At 33.9% G+C, this 24,173-nt stretch overlaps 2 protein-coding genes and 1 non-coding gene across 5 annotated transcripts; 1 reads left to right on the forward strand and 2 right to left on the reverse strand.

Annotated features, from left to right (window-relative positions):
- Positions 1 to 737: 737 nt before the first annotated feature.
- LOC133864863 (proteasome subunit beta type-5) lies at positions 738 to 4,654 on the reverse strand. Its single transcript, XM_062301295.1, has 8 exons — positions 4,537 to 4,654; positions 3,841 to 3,964; positions 3,586 to 3,715; positions 3,098 to 3,204; positions 2,271 to 2,405; positions 2,081 to 2,184; positions 1,215 to 1,315; positions 738 to 1,122 (listed from the first exon to the last, which is right to left on the reverse strand). The coding sequence occupies exons 2-8, from the start codon at positions 3,952 to 3,954 to the stop codon at positions 995 to 997; spliced, it is 819 nt and encodes a 272-aa protein (XP_062157279.1). The 5' UTR covers positions 3,955 to 3,964; positions 4,537 to 4,654; the 3' UTR covers positions 738 to 994.
- Positions 4,655 to 5,330: 676 nt separating this feature from the next.
- Positions 5,331 to 5,413, reverse strand: TRNAL-UAA (transfer RNA leucine (anticodon UAA)). Its single transcript has one exon. It is a non-coding gene; the product is annotated as a tRNA-Leu (tRNA).
- Positions 5,414 to 16,614: 11,201 nt separating this feature from the next.
- Positions 16,615 to 23,617, forward strand: LOC133864874 (U-box domain-containing protein 6-like). Of its 3 annotated transcripts, XM_062301319.1 has the most exons (7): positions 16,615 to 16,876; positions 17,936 to 18,023; positions 18,686 to 18,871; positions 19,146 to 19,253; positions 20,522 to 21,690; positions 22,614 to 22,789; positions 22,880 to 23,617. In XM_062301319.1, the coding sequence occupies exons 2-7, from the start codon at positions 17,943 to 17,945 to the stop codon at positions 23,398 to 23,400; spliced, it is 2,241 nt and encodes a 746-aa protein (XP_062157303.1). In that variant the 5' UTR covers positions 16,615 to 16,876; positions 17,936 to 17,942; the 3' UTR covers positions 23,401 to 23,617. The 3 variants fall into 3 exon arrangements, with proteins under 3 accessions (XP_062157303.1, XP_062157290.1, XP_062157297.1); XM_062301306.1 differs by having other exon boundaries at positions 16,617 to 16,876; positions 22,614 to 23,617; XM_062301313.1 differs by lacking the exon at positions 16,615 to 16,876 and adding an exon at positions 17,167 to 17,241 and having other exon boundaries at positions 22,614 to 23,617.
- Positions 23,618 to 24,173: the final 556 nt, after the last annotated feature.

Here is a 24,173-nt window from a genome sequence, read left to right on the forward strand (position 1 = left end):
TTTTTCTTCTAATATATCATAAATGTTATTTTGGAAGCAATATTCCCAGACTTGCTTTGTACTCAAGGGATCTAGTTGATGTGCAGAATTGTTCAAACTTGATCATGAAACCAAGGGTCCCATGAAGAATTTTTTGAGTTAATACAACTTTCACTACAATTTTTTACAAATTCATGCATGTAATATTCCACATTTTAGTAATGATTAAGTGTCAATGAGTATACTGTGACAGCCTACACTTTAATGACTAATGTAGTAAATATCATATAAAATGACACGTCAGTTTATAGTAAAAACTGTATTACCCTATTAACATTAGCATTTAGCAATGTCTCCACTTAAAACACACCCGAAACGGGAACCCCCCTTCTCTCCCCCTAATCCCCCTATGCTCTCTTCTCATTTTCTCCATTTCATCAGCCCCGGGGTTTTATGTTTTCGGAAATATATTGGTGATGTCCAATGTGCCTGCAGGGCAGAAGAGCTCATGTAGAGTGCTTCATTTATGACCTCTCATGTCTTCTGAACATTATGCCTTTTTGGGGATATTCGCATCTTCAGCATGGGTTTTCACTCACCATAAGTAAATTCCACTCATTTTTTGATCTATTACGTATGAGGCTAACACTGAGAGAATAATTAAACTAAAAACCTAAAACATGAGTTTTCTTATGTATTTCCACGAGCACAAAGAATAATTAATTAAAATCATTGAGAGAGAGAGAGAGAGAGAGAGAGAGATTAAAATCAGATATAATAAAGTAGAGTTTGGTTAAAACTTTTTAACATCAGCAACAACAAACGGCTCAATTAAAGTAAACAAACATGAATGGAAGTGCTCTCATAACGTCGACTTAAAGACAAGTCTATCCATGAATTGTTTCAAAGCACCAACCGCCAATACATGTACTTGAAGAATTTTCTGCCCCATAAAGCATGTCTTGGAATTCATCTCGTAAGAGTAGAGAGCATGGCCCCAAGTTCAGCGAGACACTTATGCCCCAGCTACCTCAACCATTTCCTGTTCCACTGTACTTGGCGTAACTGGATAGTATTTGTAATGAAGTTCTCCAACATCATCACCAGAGAGCTTCTTCCATCCATCGGGTCCCACGTAATAAACTGATAAGAATCAAAAGTTCAAATCATATCAAAATCATTAACATCTGGGGTGCGCACTCGCACAGAGAGAGAGAGAGAGAGAGAGAGAGTACCGCTCGCAACTCCACCACTGGCTCCATCACGGAATGTGGCATGATAAATAGACCTTCTAGCCAACTCTGCAGCTTCTTCGATTGACATATCATACCGGTACCTGTTTTCAGTACCCACATAAACAACAGAAAATTACATGTAAGAATAAATTTAACTCAGAAATAAATCTTGCCTAAATGAAAAATGAAAATAGAAAATGGGCAATTATCTTGTCAAAGAAATAAATAAATAAATAAAGAAGAAGAAGAAGAAGAAGAAGAAAAGAATAGCAGGTTAACTCAAAGCGGCATGGTATAAGCAAAAAAAGATAAGGCAGCATGCTCCTAGGTAAGTCATACGGTTTTAGAAATTGACAAACTTGAGTAAACAACATGGCCAAGTTCCACAAAAGTGGCATCCATTTTATGAACTGCAACATTCTCAGGCATCCTGTACATTCCTAGGAAATCAATTTAAGTAAGCTCTGTCGATTAATCAAGTGCAGAATTGCTAAAGACAAAGTACCTATTTTCCCAGTCCACCCCCCCCCCCCCCCCCCCCCCATTATTTGGTTTGGTTTCAAAGGTTCATGAGACTGAATCATTGGAATCAAATAAGTTCCCAGGAATATGTCACATATAGGTTCTTTCACATTATTCACCTGCTTCTTGTGCTTTTCTTTTTCTATTTGTTATATATTTTAGTTTATTGTCCATATATCAAGGAAGATAGTACTACCTACTTATCAATTTCACCATAATGCAACATTATGGTTTCCTTCAACACATTTCAAGCTGATACTTGGAGATTCATTTTCCACAAACAATTGCTCAATCATCAGTAGGACACTAGACAATGTAGAAATTATTGGGGAAAGGGCACATACCCATTATCCAGCACACCATAAGCATAGGGTGAACCAGAGCCAACTGAAAATCGTGTTCCCTTGAGCCTTCCTCCTTCACTGTCCACATAGTATAGCCCAGGACCCTAGAACCAACAAAGGAAAAACATTTACGAGAGTCTGATTAAATAAAAATGTAATAACATGACAGGGGACATTCACATATTGATACCGTTTCATCCCATCCCGCAATCATGGTCCCAACAGACAGACCCATTCCACGGTAAGAGTACAGAATGTTTGCCAGAAGCTTTGATGCCCCTGTAACTGAAATTCTACGCTTGTTTGCCAATTCATGCAGTCGGCACTAAATAAAGCCAAACAAATGCATGTTAGCAAGTGATGTTAGAAGGTACAAACATATCAATGGGTTTTACAGGTTCAATATAATTTTACTAAAGCAGGGCAGCGACCGTCATATTCACACCAGGGCATGCCCAGGAGATCAAACTATTTTCTATGACTGGGCAACAGTCTCTGCATTAGACCGACCACTGTTTCAATATTTAAGAAACATGACCACCTCACTTCACAAAAACAGTCACTTTGGATGTGACTATTTAACAAATAATATACTTTTCCCATGTGGGAAGGATCATTATCATTTCTTACTTCTTCCATTATCCATGTTCTAAAAGAACTAAGGAATAAGTGCCATGATGAAAGATGCATGTAAAAAAAATGTCAAGATAACCCAATACATAAAAACCACCACCACTACACCACTTCCTAGCTGGAAAACCAACCATAGTCTCAGCCAGTGAATGAAATATTCAAATCTTTTATGGTCTAATGTACAACATTAAAACTTCACTCACTAAAAAATTTGTCTAACACGTTGGTCTTTTACTGACAACATCAGCACCACAAAGTAGGCAGCACAGAGCTAATGATACTAACCTGTCATAAAAGATATACAATCACCCACTCTAACTTAATTGTAGCAACATGCCTGAAAATATATATTGTATATCTAGAAAACCAACATAAATACATTACCTTAATGCCCAGATTTCTGTGCCAAAACTGACAATCAGCAGCTCCTCCAGCCATAGTGCCAAGCATGTAAGGGTTGATTTCAATGATTTTCTTCACAGACTGGGATGCTGATAAGATTTAGGAATGAAAGAGTAAATGCAACATGCTTTTTCATACCGAAAAGACAACACAAACAAACACTATCGATAATGTTACTTGCAGCATAAATTGGTCAACTATGTAGGAAAGGAACAGGTACAGGCTATGCCACTAAAACTAACAAAGGAAAATGTTTAAGGCCAAGCCAAGTATCAGCAAGTTTGTGCGTGTATCTGTGCATACATAAGCATGACCACCAACAAGTCCGGTTTTATAAAGTGAAACTGGATACATACGAAATCAGTATACAGAACCTATAATGATTTTCAAGTTAGACACTTTTGCTTAGGAAAAAAAGAAAAAGAAAAAAAGAATGCAAGTCAGACAAAGAAAGAACACAAATAACATACATATATAGCCTCCCATGCTAGCTCGAGAATCAGCAGCGACCATGACACCCTCTTTGAATATGAACGCAAGAGTGGTTGTTCCCTTTGCTGGCTTCACCATCTGAATAGCCTCTTTCTGAAAGCCATCAAACTGAAACAGAGCCAGGGGAAAAGAAAAGTTCAAATAATATTCAGCAGATACAACTTCTACTTTCTCTCATGGAAATCAGAAAAAAAAAATAAGAGAGAATATAACAAACACCCGTTGTCACTCACGTTGGTTGTATTAGGAACCTCAAAGAATGGAGCAGCTGAAATCCCATCAATAAGCTCATTGCTTGACCCAAAGAAAGGTGCAGTCGATTCAAGACCACTAGTATCAAGCTTCATACTTTATAAACTGTGACAAGGATTCGAGTTCGAATCCAACAATCAGTCCATGTAAAAACTAATCTAACATTAGAATTGGACAAGTGATCATGGAAATCAGAATTAAATTTAATACCACCAGAAAATCAAAATTTATACACATGCAAAGAGAAATCACAACACATATAAAGACCAGAGCTTGAGCTAGTTCCGCAGCAAGAGGTCTGATAAATTTTGCCCTAAATTCAATTATTTAAAAAATCCCTAATCCAGACAATCAATTTTTCCAGAATATAGTGTAAAAAATCACATTATCTAAAGCATAAGGACGTCGCGGACTCGGTTGAATAAATAATTTAATTTTCACAATCCCACAAACTTGATTATAGTTTAAAAAACAAAGCCTAAGTTTCGGAAAATGATTTTCTTTCTTGTATTTTCTCAACAACCAAAGAGAGCCTAGGCTGTATAATCGCAAGAAAGAAAAATGAATAAAGGTAATTCATAAACCCTAGAAGCAAAATCCAATCCTAATCCAAACTATGTTCACAGAGTTACTCAGAAACTTCAAAGCATTGGGATGAGAGATCACTGTAAAATTACCTTTGTGATCGAAGACGAGGCAGAGGGATCGAGTGTGAGACCGCAGAGGATTCTAATGGAGCGACCTGTTCGATCTCAAAAGTAATATAATGTGGGTTTCTTGTTCTTCAGGTTAGTGTGACAACTGGGTAAATGTGGGCCGGGCTTAGTTTAATATGCACTGTATTTATTCAGGCCCAGAATGAATGGCACCGAAAAAGGCTTGGAAAGCATTTTTTTAGGCCTTTTGGGCCTCAAGCAGCGCCAGCTTGTTGTTGTAGACAATCTTAGTCATTTTTCTTTTGAAAATTACAAGACTTACAATTCTTTTACAATTTGATGAAATGTTACCTCTGAAAATAGATGGGTACAACCCTACCTTGAAGGATAATCATCTTCATAAAAAAAATTAATAATAAATGAAGGGTGTTAATTTCTTTTAATTATTTGCATGGTTCCAATTACCTACTGACACGTGTTAGCAAGTTGTAAATGAATAATAAATGTAGCATTACTCTTTGCTTTTTGGGTCCGAGCTAGCTCAATTGTTAAAATCTTTTATTGTGTGTAGCCCATACAGCTCAATATACCTTTACTGGACAAAAAAGTTTCAAATAAATGATTCTCTCCAATGAGAATGGAGAAGATCCCTATCCCTGATAAAAATTGAGTCCTTTTATTTGGCAGAACCTTTGTTGATCTGATTTGCCGAGGAACAAAAAAAAAAAAAAAAAAAAAAAAGAATCTTTTGTTGATTGTGGGTCTGCCTGATTAAGGCCCAAAAATTAAAATACCACAGAAACAATTAGTGGTTGTGCTGGCTATGGGGTTCGAACCCATGCGCACTTATGTGCAGAAGATCTTAAGTCTTCCCCCTTAACCTCTCGGGCAAACCAGCCACTTGGATTCTTATATTGTTACAGGATACTATATAACCTTATTTATTTTTTTTATTTTTTTTTGGCAAATCACATCAACAAAGGTTCCCTCAAAAACAGCTACTTTTATATGAGGGGATACAGCCCATCAGACTTTTTCCAGTCAAATCACAGCATGCACTCTTAATTATATGTTTTCATGCAAAGAACGTGGACGCTACCAACACTTGATGATCACATGCAAGCCATGACCCCAGGCCCAGCACTCCAACTATACATATGTACTATGTGGTCCTGCTTTTAGACTTCAGATTCACTATCTACTTCAGGATCCAAAAGTTACCCGCATAAATATCCAATTAGAATTTACCAAGCTGTAGTTATTCGGTAAAGGTGAAACGTGGAGGAACATTTTATAATTTATATTACATCTTATATATTTAATAGTGTATATGTGGTTACTTTATTTAAAAAATTTCTTAAATTTTCTTAAATTTTCTGAATTATCTTCTTTTTTTTTTTAATTACTTTATAAACTTTAAAAATTCTCAATTTTGTGTATTTATCTTTCAATTTTTTTCAATTTCACCTGCTCATTAAGATTTTCTCTTAAATTCTTTCAAAAAAATTTAAAATACCCATATTTTTTAAAAATAATAAATACATTTTTTTTTCAAAGATTCAAGCATTAATATTTTGCAAATATACTTAAATCTGTTTCCCTTATATATATATATATATATATATTAAAAAAAAATTGACACCCCTTTATCAAGATTTAACAAAAAATCCTAACGAAACAGTGAAATTGAAAAAAATTGAAAGATAAATATATTAAATTGAGATCTTTTAAAATTTATAAGATAACTGCAAATGTGATGAAAGTTTCGAATAGTTAAGTAAATTTTCTCTTAAAAAATTTTAAATGACATAATAACATATACACCAATAATTCCAAAAAAAAAAAAAAACAAAACAAAATATAAACAGTGAAATATAAAGTCTCATTTATTTCGCTGGATTGAGAGTTCTCCTTGAATTTAAGCACTGGCAACAGCTAGCCCAGCATGTTTTGCAGGTGTTCAAAGAAAGCCTAACGACCACTTATTTCAAAATAAAGTGAACAAGGTCAACGCAGGACGAGTTTAGGTTGGACCCCCAGGCCCCAACCTAATGATGCTGTGATGAAAGGTGTTTGTGATGATTTACATGCCTTCCTCACATTCCTAAAGCCATGGCATAAGAGATGGCCCTTAATAGTAAAAGCTAGCTCGGATTCAAAAGGACAAATTCTTCAAATTTATTTCAGCTCTTGTCTTAATAGGCTCCCCCATTAAGGATCGAGCCCCTAATTCTTCAAATAAACATGTTCATTAACCATGAGATAAGCTTGTAGTGTATTACCGTCTTTTTTTTTCTTTTTCTTTTTTTTTTATTATTCAAAAAAAGAAAAAGGGGAAGGGGGGATTACAATTAAAGGACTAAAAGAGAACCCTTACTGCTCATTAACCTGATAGAGAAAATAAAAGGTAAAATAATAAAAATGCTTCCGAACACAAGGTGAAAAGCGGCTCATCTAGCTACCTGCAAAGTGTGAATCAACATTAGCATAATCTAAAGGTTTTTAAAGCACTCTAAACGTTTATTGAGAGCAATTAAACTTAAATGTCAGAGATTACCGGTACAAAAATCTAGTTCAAGAATAACAAATGATCGTTTAAGGCAATGATAGTCAATAGGAAATCTCCTTCAATAATCACATGTGAGCAACCCATAGAGTGGCTGCTGCGACAACAAAGGAAGGCCAGATGGCCACATAAAAATTAACCTTAAAAGATCTTAAGGGGAGGCTCCCAATCAACCATGACTACATTCTACCAAGCCACCAAATGGTGTTGTGTGGTGGTCTTGATGCTTTTCAGAGTCATAAGGGGCACATGGGAAATGGCCTAATCGATTAGCCTATTAGGAGCAAACCAAATATCACCAGAATGTCAAGGGAGGAGTGAGGCCAAAGCAGGGCCTTGATCCAAGCTACAAAAGGCATACAGAAGAAATCACAGTTTTATCTAATTATTACTATCTCATATTGTCGATGTGATAATGTTAACCAGGTCTTAAAATTTTATTTTATTTTTTTAACAATAGTTTATTGGCGCAACTATGTCAATATGGTGAAATAGCAATAGAATAAAAATATAATTTTTAGTAATTTATCATTACTCTTAAACTAATATATGTCTTGGAGCGTGTTATTCTCACATGCTGTTTTATTTATTTATTTTAACATATTTTAGAATTTTTTTTTAATAAGAACACATTTTAGAAATATATATCGATTTAAAAGTTTGAATTTTTTTAAAAAAGAAAATGATCCAAAATTTATTGAAAACACTAATTAAGCTTGAAAGTCGAGGAATTTGCCAAATTTCTGGCCTCGGATTTTACGGATTTAAAAAATTACACCGACACATGATATGATATGGAATTTTACATGCGGCCGATTTTTCACCCCCCGAGTTACCGGAAGTGATGATCATTGGGCATCCACATCAGTGAGTAAAATCATTAATGGGACTGAAAAAGTAATTGGAATCGTCAACCTTGAAAGACACCCATTATGCAAAGGTCATAATTGTTGTGCTTACCTTCATTTCCATTCAATTGCTTTGTCATCTTTATTTGTTAATGCGTTTATTAAGTGGTTTTTATTTTTAATTTCACAACGTGTTTTATGATATATAAATGTCGAAACTGTTTTTTAAATTTTAATAGTATTTTTTTAATATTTTTATTTTTTTAATAAAAAACAAATGACATAAAATAAAAATGTAAAGAAACATAGGCTTAAACACTCTGTAGGTGATCAAATGATAAGTACGCAGTCATCTTTTGGATATAATTAATGGAGAAAAAAAAAAGGAAAAGCACGCGTACACTTCTTAAAATATATTCGATTGATAATGTCTCTTAAATTATTAATTGTGTTAAATGTTTTTAAGAGGTAACTCAATCAGCTGAAGACCAAGCAAAGCGGAGGTCACTAGTTCGAATCCTCCCTCTCCCTCTTATGTGGACATGTAAAAAAAAAAAATTATTAATTATGTTAATGTCTTTTTCCAATACATATTAAATTCTTCCGATGACAAAAATACCCTTCATAAAATTTTAAAAGATTTTAAAACAATATAAAAACAATACAAAAACAAAAATAATAACACAATTAATAATTTGATGGCACATTAACAATTAAATATAATTTAAGAATGGCATGCGTACATTTTCAAAAAAATAAAAATAAAAATAAAAATATATATATATATATATATATATATATATATATATATATATATATATATATATATATATATATATATATATATATATATATATATATAAAAGTTGGTCAAAGGTCAAAAAAGCTATATCCTTTAATTTCCCCTTATAGAGTGGAAAATATGGATTTGCATGGCATAATCCAAAATCTGATAGACGTGACGCTTTTGTTTCTAGTGCTCCGTGGGACCGGATACCGATACCAAAGGTTTTCAGCTTTCGGGAATCTGTCTTGGACTCTTGGCCCACACCATGAGTGTTACCGCCCAATCACATCTAAAAGACTAAAATACCGATCCCTCCCCGCGCTTCTTCCAAAATCCCAACTATATTATCGTATTCGTAATGTTAGACTTTTATTGCATTAACAATTTGAAAATCTAAAATGTTTAAAGAATTTAAGAGGATTCTGATATACTTTTATTAAGGGATAAAGCTCTTATTAAAAAAATAATAATAATTGAGTTTGTAAGATTTTTTTTTTTATATAATTTTATTAGTAAATTGGTAAATATTCAAAATATATGTGATTTTCTATATATATATTTTTAATAGAGTATGTGATTTTCCTATATAATTAATCTATTAATTTTTATATACATTTTTAAAAATACATATATTTTAGACACGTATTAATTTAATAAATTGAATTAAAAAAATAAAATTCTCCCATTGAAGAAATTTTTATTCTCTAATTTCTTATTTTATTTTGTACAAGTATAATGCTTTTTTTAAGACAAATTTTGATATTACCACACAATTCACATCTAAAATACCGATCCGTCCCCCCGCTTCCCCAAAAATCCCATCCATATTAGCACATGCCAAACTTTTCTAAACGTCTTTCTTCTTTTTCTTTTTCGTACTCTTTTCTCATTGAACTTATAAAATAAAGAAATGCTATTTATTAAGCTATTATATAATAATGTAATAGTAAAAATTAATTTTTTTATAAGTTATTATTAATTCAAATATTAATTTTTACTATTACGTCATTCCACTTGTATGCTAGTCGTATAACAGTCTATTAAGTAGTATTATTCTATAAAATATAACATTGTTTGTTAAAACTTTTTCCTTTTATTTTCTATTTGAAAACAAAAATATTAACAAACAAGCTAATTAACCTCTATTATCTTCTTTATTTTATTTTCTCCTCCAATTTAAAAGTATGATATCTTTTTTTTTTTTTCTTTTTTTTTTTAACAAAATAAGTAGGATGCTTTTAAAGACAAAGTTTGATACTATATGTCTCATTCAATGCTATGGGGGACATGCTTAAACTTCTCAGCATCTATGTAGGTATGTAGTTCCCCTAAAGGTAGAACTGTAGAAGGAGAGAGGGTTAATAATTGAACCTATAATCAGTATGATTTGAATTCATGATGTGTAATAATAAACTGTTTTACAACTTTCCATAACATTAAGACAACAATACATATGAATTACACCGTTGATGTCATACATGTACTGATATTATATCACTTGGTAGTTGGTACCTTTTTTATTTTGATAATCGATTGTATCATTAGATTAGACATTCTTTCTAATGGATAAACATGTGCGTCAAATATATATATATATATATATTTATCTTTTTTAAATAAATATTTGGATCACATTCATTAATCAAATAATTATAGTAGTTTGCTCTAATACAACAATATTATAGATATATGTAATAATTTTTTCTAATCAAACTTGATTTTTGACTTGTTTAACAACGGTCTTTGTTAACTTGTGGGCGGCACAATTCGCCTCCCAACTAATATGGTGGTCTACCCACTAGACAACAAAGCAATAACCATTCATCTAATTAAATGGTAAATTCATAAAAATACACATCCAAAAAAGTAGGGGTGTAAACCCGATCGGGAACTGATAACCGATAAATCGGTTTGGTATTCGGTTTTTTTCAACCAATAACTAGCAACTTAGAGCCCGTTACTGGTTTTGGCATTTTAATATACCCGACTATAACCAATAAACAAGGTATATATATATATACATAAATAAATAATAAAATATAAAAATTACACCTGATACCCTTTACCCTAATCTTACATCTTTCAGGTTTTCCTTTCACTTTTGTCTTTCACTTTCAGCTTCACTCTTCACTCTTCAGCCAACGCCCGTTGCCCGACAGCACAACCACAAACTCACAAAGTTCGGAAGCTCCACTACATTGGATCTCTCTGATATTTTAACTTCACTCTTCATATCTCTCCGGCGAAGAGTCTTCACCAACCATCTAAACGTGAACAAGCAATCGGCCTCTCCAACACGTGTCAACCTCTACACCATTGTTCCGCTCTCCACCTCCGTCTGATTCTCTATCAACCACTGGTTCATCTCCCCCATCTGTAGCCAAGTCATCAAGAACCACCGCATGGCAGCCCGGTCTCCATCCCCAAGAAGACATGTACGTGCTCGTTGACATCGCACCCGGGGTTGGATCAGTGGAGTGGAGGGAGAGTAGGTTAAGCAAGCGTTGACCACCCTGATCCACCCTAATCCGGCCATTGGCCTGTTGATTTGCCATTTATCGGTCCGGGTAAGCCCTGGTTATTACAAATCCGGTTAATCGGCTACCGAAGCCGATTATTAGTTTTAGCCAATAACCAATAATCAGCTCTGGGTTTTCACCCTTACAAAAAGCCACCAAGCAATGAAATATTGACACAAATTACATCACGTGCAATTTATGGACGTAGGAGTGGAGTTACGTTTAGCGCCCCAACCCTCAACATGTTTTTTCACATTTTTTTATAAAATCGGATTCGAGTCATGAAGGGGGACGACCTATTAGCTAAATTAAATTGTTTTGATACTACGTATGGGCATAGAAAAATGACTATCATCGATGAAATTGACCGTCATAAACGTTCGATTTGGAACTTCTAAATAAGTGGTTAGACCCTTAACACATATACGTGTGTGTGTGTGTGATTATGTTATAAAACTGTTTTAGTATTATGTATATGCAACAAGTTAAGTCTTTAAATATTAGTATTATATTAAATGATATATATAATATTATGTTATTTAAAATTTTAAATAATGTAACAATATTTACATTATTAGATTTGTAAAATCTGATATATTTCATAACATAAATTATCTTAATTTTTACTTGAAATTAAAAATTTTGTGATCTATTTTACAAATAGCCACTATCTTAGTAGAACTGTAGAAGATTATGTAATACACAGGAACATCTGTCGAGTTCACCAAAAAGTTACTATAACGAAAATGAACAAGTACAAAGAAAAGAACCTTAAGCATTTCATTAAATCCATAAAACCCTGTTATGAGATTTGCTTGGAACCTTAAACATTTTATTAAATCCCTAAAACCTTGATAGGGGTACTAAATCTTGTACTAAGAATTAGTAATTCTTACTAAGATGATAGTGGAGTTTATTAATTGGAGATGATAAAAACAATTAATAAAAAAAAGTTACGAGTACCAATAAATAAGCTCTACATCATCTTAGTAACCATATCTTCGTAAAAGATTTAGTACCCTAACATTTCTCATCTTAAAACGGAAATCCCCTAAAAACTTCATTTTTAATGACTTATTATGAGAACACAAACGTGTAATAAATAATTTAGTTAGATATAAATGTAGCATTTTATTTCAAACTACTAATTGTGTCGATGTCTTCCCTCAAACTACAAAAAAATGCCAATGTACCCCCTAAGACCAACAAAAAGACAAAAATGACCCTAATTTTTTTTGTTTGAATAAGAAAAAAATGTCCTTATAAATTAAAAAAATTAAAAACTAAAAATTATTGAAAAAAACAAATTAAATAAAAAAAGAAAAAAGAATGGTTTTTTTTTTTAAAAAAAATCAAACGAAAAAATAACTGAAAATTATAAAAACAATTTTTTTTAAAGAAAAAAACTAAAAATAAAAAATAAAAACCAGTTTTTCATTAAATTAATAAAAAGAACAATTTTTTTTAAACAAAATCAAACGAAAAAAATAACTGGAAATTATTTTTTTAAAATAAAATAAAAACAAACAAACAAAAAAACAGTTTTTAATTTTTTTTGTAATAAATTTTTGTTATTTTGTATTTCTTTAATAATTTTTTTAGTTTTTTATTTTATTTTAATAATTTTATAAAGGGTATTTTTGTCATTAACGGGATATTAATATTTTTTGGTAGTTTAGGGGGATAGATTGATACAATTGATAATTTGGGGATACATTAACAATTAGGTGGTAGTTTGAAGGGATTATGTATACATTTTCCTTTAAGATTTTTTTCCCACCATTTTGAATCAAATGGGATCCTCTAAATTTAAAGCGAAATGAAAATGAATAATTTTTCGATTCAAATTTTATTTTATTATATTTTTCTGTATATATAATATCACGTCATTTAAACATTTTAAATAACATATCAATATATTTACTATGTAACCTTATATACACTATTAATTTGTGAAGAAGTTATTAAATAGATGAGTTTTTGAAGAGCAAAGTAAGTTTTATAGGCTTTGTATTTTGAGAAATATTATATGCATTCTCGATATATCGACGTATCAATAAAAATTATTATTAAATTTAGAATAAATTACTAAAAATTTAACGGTAATATTTATTACGACATTAATTTAAAAATGAATAGAGCATTTCTCTTGTATTTTTGGAGGGTCTTTTGCTCAGTGGGTCAATTTTTATTTTGTTTGTTAAATTACCTTTTTTTCACCCCTGATTGGCTGATTGCGGGGAAAACTACAGTACTGATTCCGTGAGTTACGGATCTTGACGGTGAGTTACTGAAAGTTACTACAGGATCAGTAAAGATATTGTACAGCATTTTGGTGGTGAGAAACACAACCACGTGGACTCGAGGTGAGCCCACATTTTTATAATCAGTCAGAATCGAGGATTCCTCTTTCCGTACTCCTGCGTGGAGACAGCCGCTGCCAATTTAATCATTCAATTTAGGTTGACGAAACTACCCTCATCAGACTTTTGTAATTACGTGCTGTACATATAATTGGAAAATGATAAAAAAACTCTTGATGTACAACAATAATACAACAAGAAAATACATTGGGGTGAGACTTGTTATGATTTTATGTTTTGTTTGATATATTTTAAAAGGAGTTCTATTAAGTGTATTATATAACTTTTATTATATGACAACTACAAATTAACGTGACAATTTACATGATAGTTACAATGTCCACTATAAAATAATTAAATTTGACTATGGTATGCAGTATGCGCCGTCAAATTAGCTTGTAAGTCTTCGTGGTACTTACAACCTTTTTAAAATTGCATTAAGAAACTTAATCAAAAAATTGGTCAGTTTGGTAAAAGGTGGGTATTAGGTAAGTCGGTGTCGGAAACCCTTTCACCGACTTTCGACCGAAATAGTTAGGTAAAGTCGGGGAATTACCTGACTTTATTCCGATAAGGATTTTTCCTGAAATTTTTGGATAATTTGAAATAATCAAAAAAATAAAAAAATTGACGGTCGAATAATTCGGTAAATCAAGCATTCATTCAACTGTTTTTCAACAAGTTTACAGCTTAAAATTCCAACAAAGTGAACAAATCCAACAACCAAAACTCTCAAAACAACAATCGAACGGATTGATTATGATTCAAACCCACAAATCACAATATATATAAATGATAAATCAAAGAAAAAGGAGGAGAAAATGAGTGTTAATGGTTTAACATAGGCTTGATTCAATATTTTAGTTGAAGTCTTGAAGACGAGAGTAGACGATTGTTACGACTCATACGAGAGTGAAAGAGACAGAGAGACGTTTTTGTCGTTCTCGATCCCCATCAGCCACTGCATCATCTGAGGCGAGAGAGAAAGAAAGACGGGCGGCCCCACCGCTGGGCGTCACGGCGTGGGGCTAGGAGGAAGTGATCCTAGGCTAAGGTTCAGGAGGGGAGATGGCGCCGTGCGTGAGGAAAGGGACTGAGGGAGTGAAGTGTAAAGTAGGGCTAAGGGTTTGGAGAAAAGTATGCATACGTATGTTTTCTTAAGTAACGTTGTTTGGCTCCTAAGCAAATTAACATTTTTTTTTTTACTTTGTCGGGTCGGTTACTGACTGAAACCGAATTCCACCGATTACCGACCCGACTTCAATTTTCGAAATTATAATTGATTTAAATTTTTGAATTTAAAATTATTCGGTGAGCGGTAGGCGGTTGAAATTGGTTCGATGGCGATCGATGGATTTTCGGTAGTAAGTAATTGAATAATTTGCCCGCCCCTAAACACAATCTTAAACAAACTCTTATCACTGGACTATAATTCTTTTAATTCCATTTAAAATGGAGATAATCTATTTTATAATAAGGATTTAAAGTTTATATATCTAAAGATGTATACATTATTTAAATTTTTAAAAAGACATGTCAATATTGTATTGTATGCACCGTTAAATGCAATGACTTTAAATTTTGAACATTAAATAAAGAGGATCTTATTCCATTATTATTTTAGTCACTAAATAATTTCATTTAATTATAACCAACGTGAGAGAGTCTTAGAAAAAAATGTAGTTACAAAACATCTTTCTTTAAAAATACGACCAAATTATAAATGCATTGGGAATATAGGTGTGGGAAATGATGAATTCCAACGCCCCTACCCAACGGCCGGGTATATTCCTAAAATGTCTTAGTACTATTGGTAGGAATTGAAGTTTTTTTTCTTCTTCTTTTTGTACATAACAAGTACATAATGCTGTGACTTAAATATCCGCCTTTTGTTATTTGAATTATGAAGTACTACGATGAGTAGTTGCTTTAATAATTTTTTAATTATTTTATAACACTTTTTTTTTTAATGTAAGGCTGATCGTACTAATTCAACAAAATCTCACTTTGCAAATTATTTTGTCTAGAATGAAAGACACACACACACATATATAATCGAAATTAGTTAAAGCCTAAGAAAACTTTTTATAGGATCGTACATGAGATATGGCATTAGTCAAATTATGTGCCGAATTTTATGCTGATTGGTGGGATATGACCTTAGTTAGATTCTTCGCGTACAATTACGAGGTAGTTGGATTGAAACCATGGAGTGGTTGTTCTATGCACTACAATTCCAACCTCTTCTAAGCAATTACTATGGTAACGCCATTGACTGAGCTACTTGAATTTGCCTCTTGGCTGGGTCTTATTGCTTGTTCTTTGTTTTATTTATTTTTGTTGGCTTTCGTGATTTCACATTCAAATTTAATCACCTTGACCCGAATTAATGGCTCCCGATCTCGTCTTTTCAACTTGGGTTGGCCGAGAATACACCTTGGTCTATCGACTTCAATTTATGACTCATATATGCTAAATTTATAAAATTGTAAACCTTACAAACCCGTTTCAAGATCACTTAAAAAAAGGAAAAAAAAATTGTATCAAGAGCGGTGGAAGCAATAAATATTTTGTTATAAGGAGTTGTTCTTGTGTCTTCTTAAATGTAATGAAACTTTAAAATTATAATTAAATCAAAATTTAATAATAATAATTTTAAAAATTATAATGGACACAAATAATACCACTCGGAAGCGAGTGAAGGTCCATGATTTGACTTGTCTTAGGAGATTATGGATTTCTCCCAATTTTGTGTCAAAAATAATAAAAAAAAGAAAAGAAAAATCAACGAAGAAGGACAATTGCGTCAATCAATTACATTTATGACAGATCTAATAACCGACAAGCGAGGAGGTCGGCAACTGTCGGCCGGTGAACCGGGGAGTCAAAAGCGGCGATTTTAATTTTTTTTTTTTAAATCAATTCTAATAAACAATTAATCAATTCTATAATTATAATTTTTTTTTTAAAAAAAAAAGCCTTTCTCACAGCCATAGTTATTTCCCTTGAAGTAAACCCTTCAAACCTTTGAAAATCTATTTACGATTTCCAATACTCCTTTTCCATGTAAGACCATAGAATAACGGAAAGCCTAATCTCTTTCCCTCCCTCCTCTCTCTCTCTCTCTCCCTCTCCGATTCGGATCCTCCAAAACCTAACAACTGTAATGAGATGGAACTTCACGGATCACGGAAATCCTAATTTTCTGTTTGGTTCGGGGGATTCTTGTAAATGCTCTTGTATGAAGCCTCCTTGGCTTGGTTCCGTTTTTTTTTCTGGTGCGTTTTTGGTGCCAATCCCTAGTTTTCCTCACTCAAATACTTCACGTCTAGTTCTGTTTCCGTTCTCTGGATTTTTGCAGTACTGAGCTGTGATTTGTTTTGTGAAAATGATTATTTTTCCTGGTTTAATTTTGTTTCCGTGTTTTCTTTTTTCCTTCCTGGATGTGAATCACATTGCGTGGGCAATTCGCGTTTTTATGGTTAGGTAGTGCCTTTATTTGCGAAGTGGTTCCTATAAATGTGGATTGCACTGTTTTTTATCTGTATTTGGAATTTCTTAGCTGATGGTCTAGTCCCAGCTAAAGATCTCTATTTAGGAAGTCATTTTCGAATTCCATTTTCTTGGGAATCTTGAATCTCGGGTATTCGATCAAAATTCCAAATCAATTTATGTGTTTTTTATGCCATCATTCCTGTTTCAATGTATGCTTTTTGTTCATGATTTTTTCTTCATGAGTCTGGAATTATGTGTTTGATGAAATGTCATAATCGATTAGATTTTTTTTCCCCCCTCTTGTACTGTTTTTTCTGGATCAATTGCGTTTTATAGAATGCTATAAACAAATAATAGTTCACTGTGCTGACGACCTTTTCTTTTATTGGGTGTCTGTGTTTAAAGCCTCATTTTTTTTTTAATATGCGCCAAAGCTCTGTTTGGTTGGTGAGAAAATGTTGGACAAGAGATTTTATTTTCCACCATTTAACTGAACCGAATACAATAATCGGCTTAGTTACCTCAATTAATCTCTCTCTCTCTCTCTTTTTTTTTCCCCGTAAAATGGAATTCAAAATGTTTGATTTCGTTTTTCTTCTCTTTTTCGTCAGTTCGAAGCAACGAAACAGTGTAAACGTTACCTTCATTGGATTGCCATGTATATTGTTGATTCCAGCTTCTTTTATCAAAATAATTTTCTCTTTGGATTTATTAGCACGCCTTTATGCAACAAAGTTTCTTTAGCTGTTGCAGTTTGGACTTGTCACTGGTATCCTTCTTGAGCTAAGCAGAGAGGTTCCTAAGCGTTTGCTGATTTTTTTCTTTTTCTTTTCCTAATCCAGATGAACTATGCCTGTCTCTAGTTTTCCTAATTCAATAATGGACATTACGGAGGTTGAAGAAAACTTATTTGCAGCAAGTGATGCCAAGGTATCGGTGTAATGTGTATTGAATTTTAAGTACTGGTAGTTTAGATTTGGCATTTTTGTGAAAAATGTTACGTAGTAATTTATTTGTTTATTTTTTAAATTTTAACGCTGCATAGACGCCATCTCATCTACATGGGGGTTGGGTAACTTATTTGTCTATTAATTCAATTTTTTCTGCGGATTTCCATTTTTCATTTTGTTATATATATATATATATTTGTTTTTTTTTTGGAGGGGGTGGGTGGGAATTATAGGAATTATACTTTTGAGTGCTTCTCCTATTTTTCTCTTGATTAATCTAGTTGACCGTCGTTGATCATGGTGGTTTTCGAAGTTGGGTTCCAGATTAAATTATGGATAAGGCATGTTAGAATTCCTTTCCTTTTAGTGGTGATAATTGTGTCTAACATACTGAGTTTCCTTCGTAAATAGTAAATTCTACTTCCCCAAACAAAATCACTAGTGAGTTGAAATTATTATTGGTATATAAGCTTGGTGGGAATTTGGTTGTCTAGTTTCTAAATATAAGTTTTCTCCCACAAGGCTTTCCTGATTTTGGGCTGTAGTTATATAGATAGTATTTGGCATAAACTGTTCAAAGTTCATAATTTACGTGCAGTTCAATTACTTTGGGTGATTAGCTCAACATTTTTCCTTGTGCAGCTACATGGAGAAATGTGCAAGACACTCTCTGCAATTTATTGCAAAGTAATATCAATCTTCCCTTCCTTGGAAGCAGCACGGCCTAGGAGCAAATCTGGTATTCAGGGATTATGTTCATTGCATGTGGCGCTTGAGAAGGCGAAATATGTTCTTCAACACTGCTCAGAATGCAGTAAACTTTACTTGGTATGATTTCTTTCTTGCATTGATATTTTATAGTGAGAATATGAATTGTGTTATCATACCATGTGCTAAATTTCCTTTACACACACACACACACACACACACACACACACATATATATATATATATATATATATATATATATATATATATATATATATATATATATATATATATATATATATATATATATATATTTATGTGATCTTTGGACTTTGCACTCATTTCTTTATCTGTTCAGGAATGTTTTACCATTGGAATTGTTCTTATCATGCAGGCTATAACTGGGGATTCTGTTCTTTTAAAGTTTGAGAAGGCAAGATGTGCACTTGTAGAGAGTCTCAGGCGTGTTGATGATATTGTTCCACAGTCAATTGGTTCTCAGGTAATTATTATGTAAGCTCTTAGTGTTTTCTTTGTTTTCTTTGCCATGCAAGCATAATGCCCCCGCATCTACTTATTGAATGAGCTATAACTTGATTGAGTTAACTTGAAACAATCTTTGCATTCCTTATGTTTGTCAAAATCGGATGGATGAATGTATTTGCTGAGTTCTAACTATCTGGGAAGCTTTCTCTATGTGTGTATGTGATAAGAAGAGTGGATAAACTTTCATTTCTTTTTGGGGAATGAAATTTCAACCAGGACTTTCTGCAGAATTATGATGGAATGCCAAAATGATTACCTCAGGCATTGGCATAATATCCTAATAAAAAGGCGACTCTGTTGCAAGAGTGCTCTTGTATTCATGCTTGAAGCTTTTTCCTTCATTCAAAATGGCTTTAGTTGTCTTGCAACATGCTTTTTCGTCCATTCTCGGTGATGTTGACATGCATCTTTATGCATGCGGCCACTTCATCACATTGGGTACCATGGCCCCCCTCTACAATCTGAGCCCCAATCTTCCTGACCATTGTCCTAAATGTATTGGTGAAAGTTGATGAGGTGACATGAGTTAACTAAATTTGAAGATAAATAATATAACACTTTGACAGCCACTTGTCTTTCAGTGAGTTTAAGCCTGGAATTTTGGTTTTCAGACCATCATTTAGTCCCCCATATGATGTGTTGCACGTCCATGGTGAGGGTTCCATAAGTTCAATATAAAGAGAGCTTGTAAGTGTTTATAGTAATAGGATTTCTTTTAATTTTTCTCCTTTTTGGCTAGTAAGGGGTTAACTTGCTTTTTTGCCCAACAAAGAGGGAAAGAAAAGAATGTAACTGTTAATATTTGATTTAGCCTTCCATCATGTGGCTTGGGATAAGCTTGTCTTAATTAGGTAATTGATAGTTGGAATGGACGGTGTTTAGAATTTAATAAATGGGAAGTTTAAATTTTGATGCGGAACATTTTATAAGGTTGTTTCAAATAGTTGAGCATCGCTGACACACTGGATGGTCCTCTAAATGACTCTGGTGTATCTTTATACTTCCTTGGTCGGTTGAGGCTTGATAGTAACGAGACTTAAATCTTTTCCTAAGTGGTCATGGTTCCTATATAAATTGGTCATTACTTTTTCATTTGAATTTGTTTAAATGACCATTGGTTGTCCTTCTTGATGGTATTGTCTTGCCGTCTATTGTTGCTATTATTTTTGTCTACATCACTTTGTAGTACTTTTGACACCTTTTGTAACTTCAACTTTCTTTTAGATATTGGAGATTGTGAGTGAGCTTGAGGAGACTGTGTTCTCACTTGACCTGTTAGAGAAGCAAGTTGGTGATGACATAATTGCATTGCTCCAGCAGGGGAAAAAATTTAACAACAGTAATGATAGTGATGAGCTAGAATGTTTTCACCAGGCTGCTACTAAACTTGGAATAACCTCTTCCAGAGCAGCTCTTACTGAGAGAAGAGCTCTCAAGAAACTCATAGAAAGAGCTCGTGCAGAGGAAGACAAGAGAAAGGAATCAATTGTGGCTTATCTTTTACATCTCATGAGAAAGTACTCCAAATTATTTAGAAGTGAGATCTCTGATGACAATGATTCACAGGGTTCTACTCCTTGTTCACCCACTGTTCAGGGTTCTCTTGAGGATGCTGGACATGGTGGCAATGGTCAAGCCTTTGAACGGCACCTGTCAAAACTTAATTCATTTAATTTCAAGCAAAACAATAGGAGATCAGGGCAGATGCCGCCTGAAGAACTGAGGTGTCCAATATCTTTGCAGCTTATGCATGATCCAGTCATCATTTCGTCGGGGCAAACATATGAAAGGATCTGCATTGAGAAATGGTTCAGTGATGGGCATAACACCTGCCCAAAGACTCAACAGAAGCTCTCTCATCTCTCGTTGACTCCTAATTACTGTGTTAAAGGTCTCATTGCTAGTTGGTGTGAACAGAATGGAGTTTCTGTTCCTGATGGCCCTCCGGAGTCTCTTGACCTCAACTATTGGAGGCTGGCATTGTCTGAGTCTGAGTCTGCAAAGTCGAGATCTGTGGACAGTGTTGGCTCTTGCAAGTTGAAGGGGGTTAAGGTTGTACCTGTAGAGGAGAGTGGTATCATAGAGGAGGCTGAAGGAAATGAAACAGAAAGTTTGTCTCCTAAGCCAGAAGAATCTGAGCTTGGTGTGTTGGACAGTTACCAGAATTTTCTGTCTGTCTTGGATGGGGGGGAAGATTTAAGGAAAAAGTGCAAAGTGGTGGAGCAAATAAGGTTGTTGCTGAAGGATGATGAGGAGGCTAGGATCTTTATGGGGGCCAATGGGTTTGTGGAAGCTCTTATGCGATTTCTAGACTCAGCTGTGCATGAAGGGAATGTAATGGCTCAGGAAAGTGGGGCCATGGCTCTCTTCAACCTAGCTGTCAACAATAGCAGGTATTAAAACATTAAAGATGCCAAGACAAAGTTTTCTTTTCGGCATTGGTTTAATGGCAACTCTTGCTGGGAAAGAAATTAAATTTATAGTTACTAAAAGCTGGCATTAATTCAAATTTTCATCTGCACTCATGCACTATATTTTCAGATTTCTTTCAGAATTTTAACTATGTCAGTTATGCATCACAAGTTTTGGTGATTATGGTCATACCGCAATTGAAATATACTCCTGGCGATTTATTTTATTTCCAATTTGTTCTAAAATAATGCATGCTTTATGGATATGATAGTAAAGTACTTAATGTAATCTTAGCATGAAGAAAAATGGAATATCCATCTTGAATGGATTCCCCAAATGCATCATTCATGGAGAGAACATTGTTTTGTTGTTGCCGCTGTTTTTTTTTTTTTTCTAAGTGAGAGCATTGTTTTGTTGTTGAATTTATATGAACAATCTTCTTACACATCCTTCAAAGAATATAATGAAATTACTTTTTCTGTATCATATGTTTTTAAAACTGCACAAAGATTGGTGGCATAAAGTATTTGTTGAATCCCTTTAATAGTTAGCAGCTGGATGTCTTATTATAATTTGAAACCTTTATGTGGGTGTGGTCCAATATCTTTGTGTAACATGGTAATTTTTTTTGGCTGTGTTTAGTAAAGTACTCAATAAAAAAAAAAAACAAATTTGTTTGTGTTTTTTTTTATTCCTTATAAAAAAAAACACAAAAACAATTTTTTTTTTTTTGTTTTTTTGATAAGTACTTTACTTATCAAAAAACAATTTTGTTTTTGTTTTTTTTTTTTACAAGGAATCAAAATTAATTAAAAGCGAAAAGGTACTACCCAAACACACAAATTTGCAAACTGTGAGGATCTTCCAAAATTTTAATGTGAGGCTATTTTCTTATTCTGTTCAGAAACAAGGAAATGATGTTAGCAGCAGGAGTAATTTCATTGTTGGAGGAGATGATCTCCAACCCCAATTCCCATGGATCTGCCACGGCACTCTATCTGAATCTGTCCCTCCTTGAAGAAGCCAAGCCTATCATTGGGTCAAGTAAGGCAGTCCCTTTCTTAGCCCGGGTCCTTCGAGGTAATCCTGAACCCCAGTGCAAGCTTGATGCCCTCCATGCTCTCTATAATCTCTCTACTCTCGCCTCCAATATTCCGAACCTTCTTTCAGCCGGCATCATCAAGGGCCTCCAACCCCTTCTTGCGGCCTCTGGTGACCACATTTGGATGGAAAAAGTCATAGCTGTCCTTATAAACTTGGCTTCAAGTCAGTCAGGAAAGGATGAAATGATATCAACACCTGGCCTTATTAGTGGACTAGCAACAATGTTGGACATTGGTGAATCTATCGAGCAGGAGCAAGCTGCCTCATGTCTCTTACTTTTGTGTCATGGAAATGAGAAATGCAGCCAAATGGTTCTACAAGAAGGGGTAATACCTGCATTGGTGTCAATCTCAGTTAATGGGACCTCAAGAGGAAAAGAGAAGGCTCAGAAAATTTTGATGCTGTTCCGGGAGCAGCGACAGCGAGACCAACCACCAGTTGAGACGCAGCAGCTAGCTGAAAGTAGTAATATGCCCATGCCTACTGCAGAATCAAAGCCACCATGTAAATCAATGTCTAGAAGAAAAATGGGGAGAGCTTTTAGCTTCTTATGGAAAAGCAAGAGCTACTCGGTTTATCAATGTTAGGTTGTCAGTGCTGTGTAAATTTCTGTTGCATCATCTTTTTCATTTCTTCTGTCCTGTTCCCACTTCCCATGGGCATCACTTATTTTGTTTTCACAGAGAAGAGATGTACAGGCCCCTGTAATTTATGAATTTTTTGTCTCTCTTCTCTTTTTCCACTTTTGGGTAGGAATACGTGTATTATGTATGTCAATTTAAGCTTTAGATTCTCGGTTGAAAAGTGGTGTCTGGATATGAAGTTTCATGTGTAGGTTAAAATGTACGACTATCAGTGCCAATCAATTATACAGCACAGGTTTCAACGCTCTACCAAATTGCTTATGGCTAATGAATGCCTAGGAAAATAGATTTTGCTTGTGGCTCATGCTATTTTTCGGATGGTTACAATAGAGTTGTCCTAATTGTACTAAGAGTTTGTTTGGACTCTACTTGTTTAAACAGGTGCTCAGGTAGTCTAGTTCGGAGCTTAAGTGAGTACTTGTCTTGGCCCCCACCTGTTCAGGCAGTCCAGAGCAGATAGGACCTATCTCGAGTAGGCTCTCACATGAGGCTACTTTGTTGCACTGGCAAAATCTAACTTCATTTTCAATTCTTCTTTCCTATTTAGTAAAGTTGCAACCTAAATTTCAAGTTCTCTCGTCCAGGATTTATATAAAAGTGGATGAGCCGGGGGAACCTGCAAGCGATCGATTCAATATCTACTCATTTATCTATGCCCACTGAAATGAAATCGGACGTCAATATTTTGGAATTAATGGTTGGTGGAAATGGGAATT

Source organism: Alnus glutinosa, chromosome 1 (assembly GCF_958979055.1).
Source record: "Alnus glutinosa chromosome 1, dhAlnGlut1.1, whole genome shotgun sequence".
In the NCBI taxonomy this organism is placed as follows: Eukaryota; Viridiplantae; Streptophyta; class Magnoliopsida; order Fagales; family Betulaceae; genus Alnus; species Alnus glutinosa.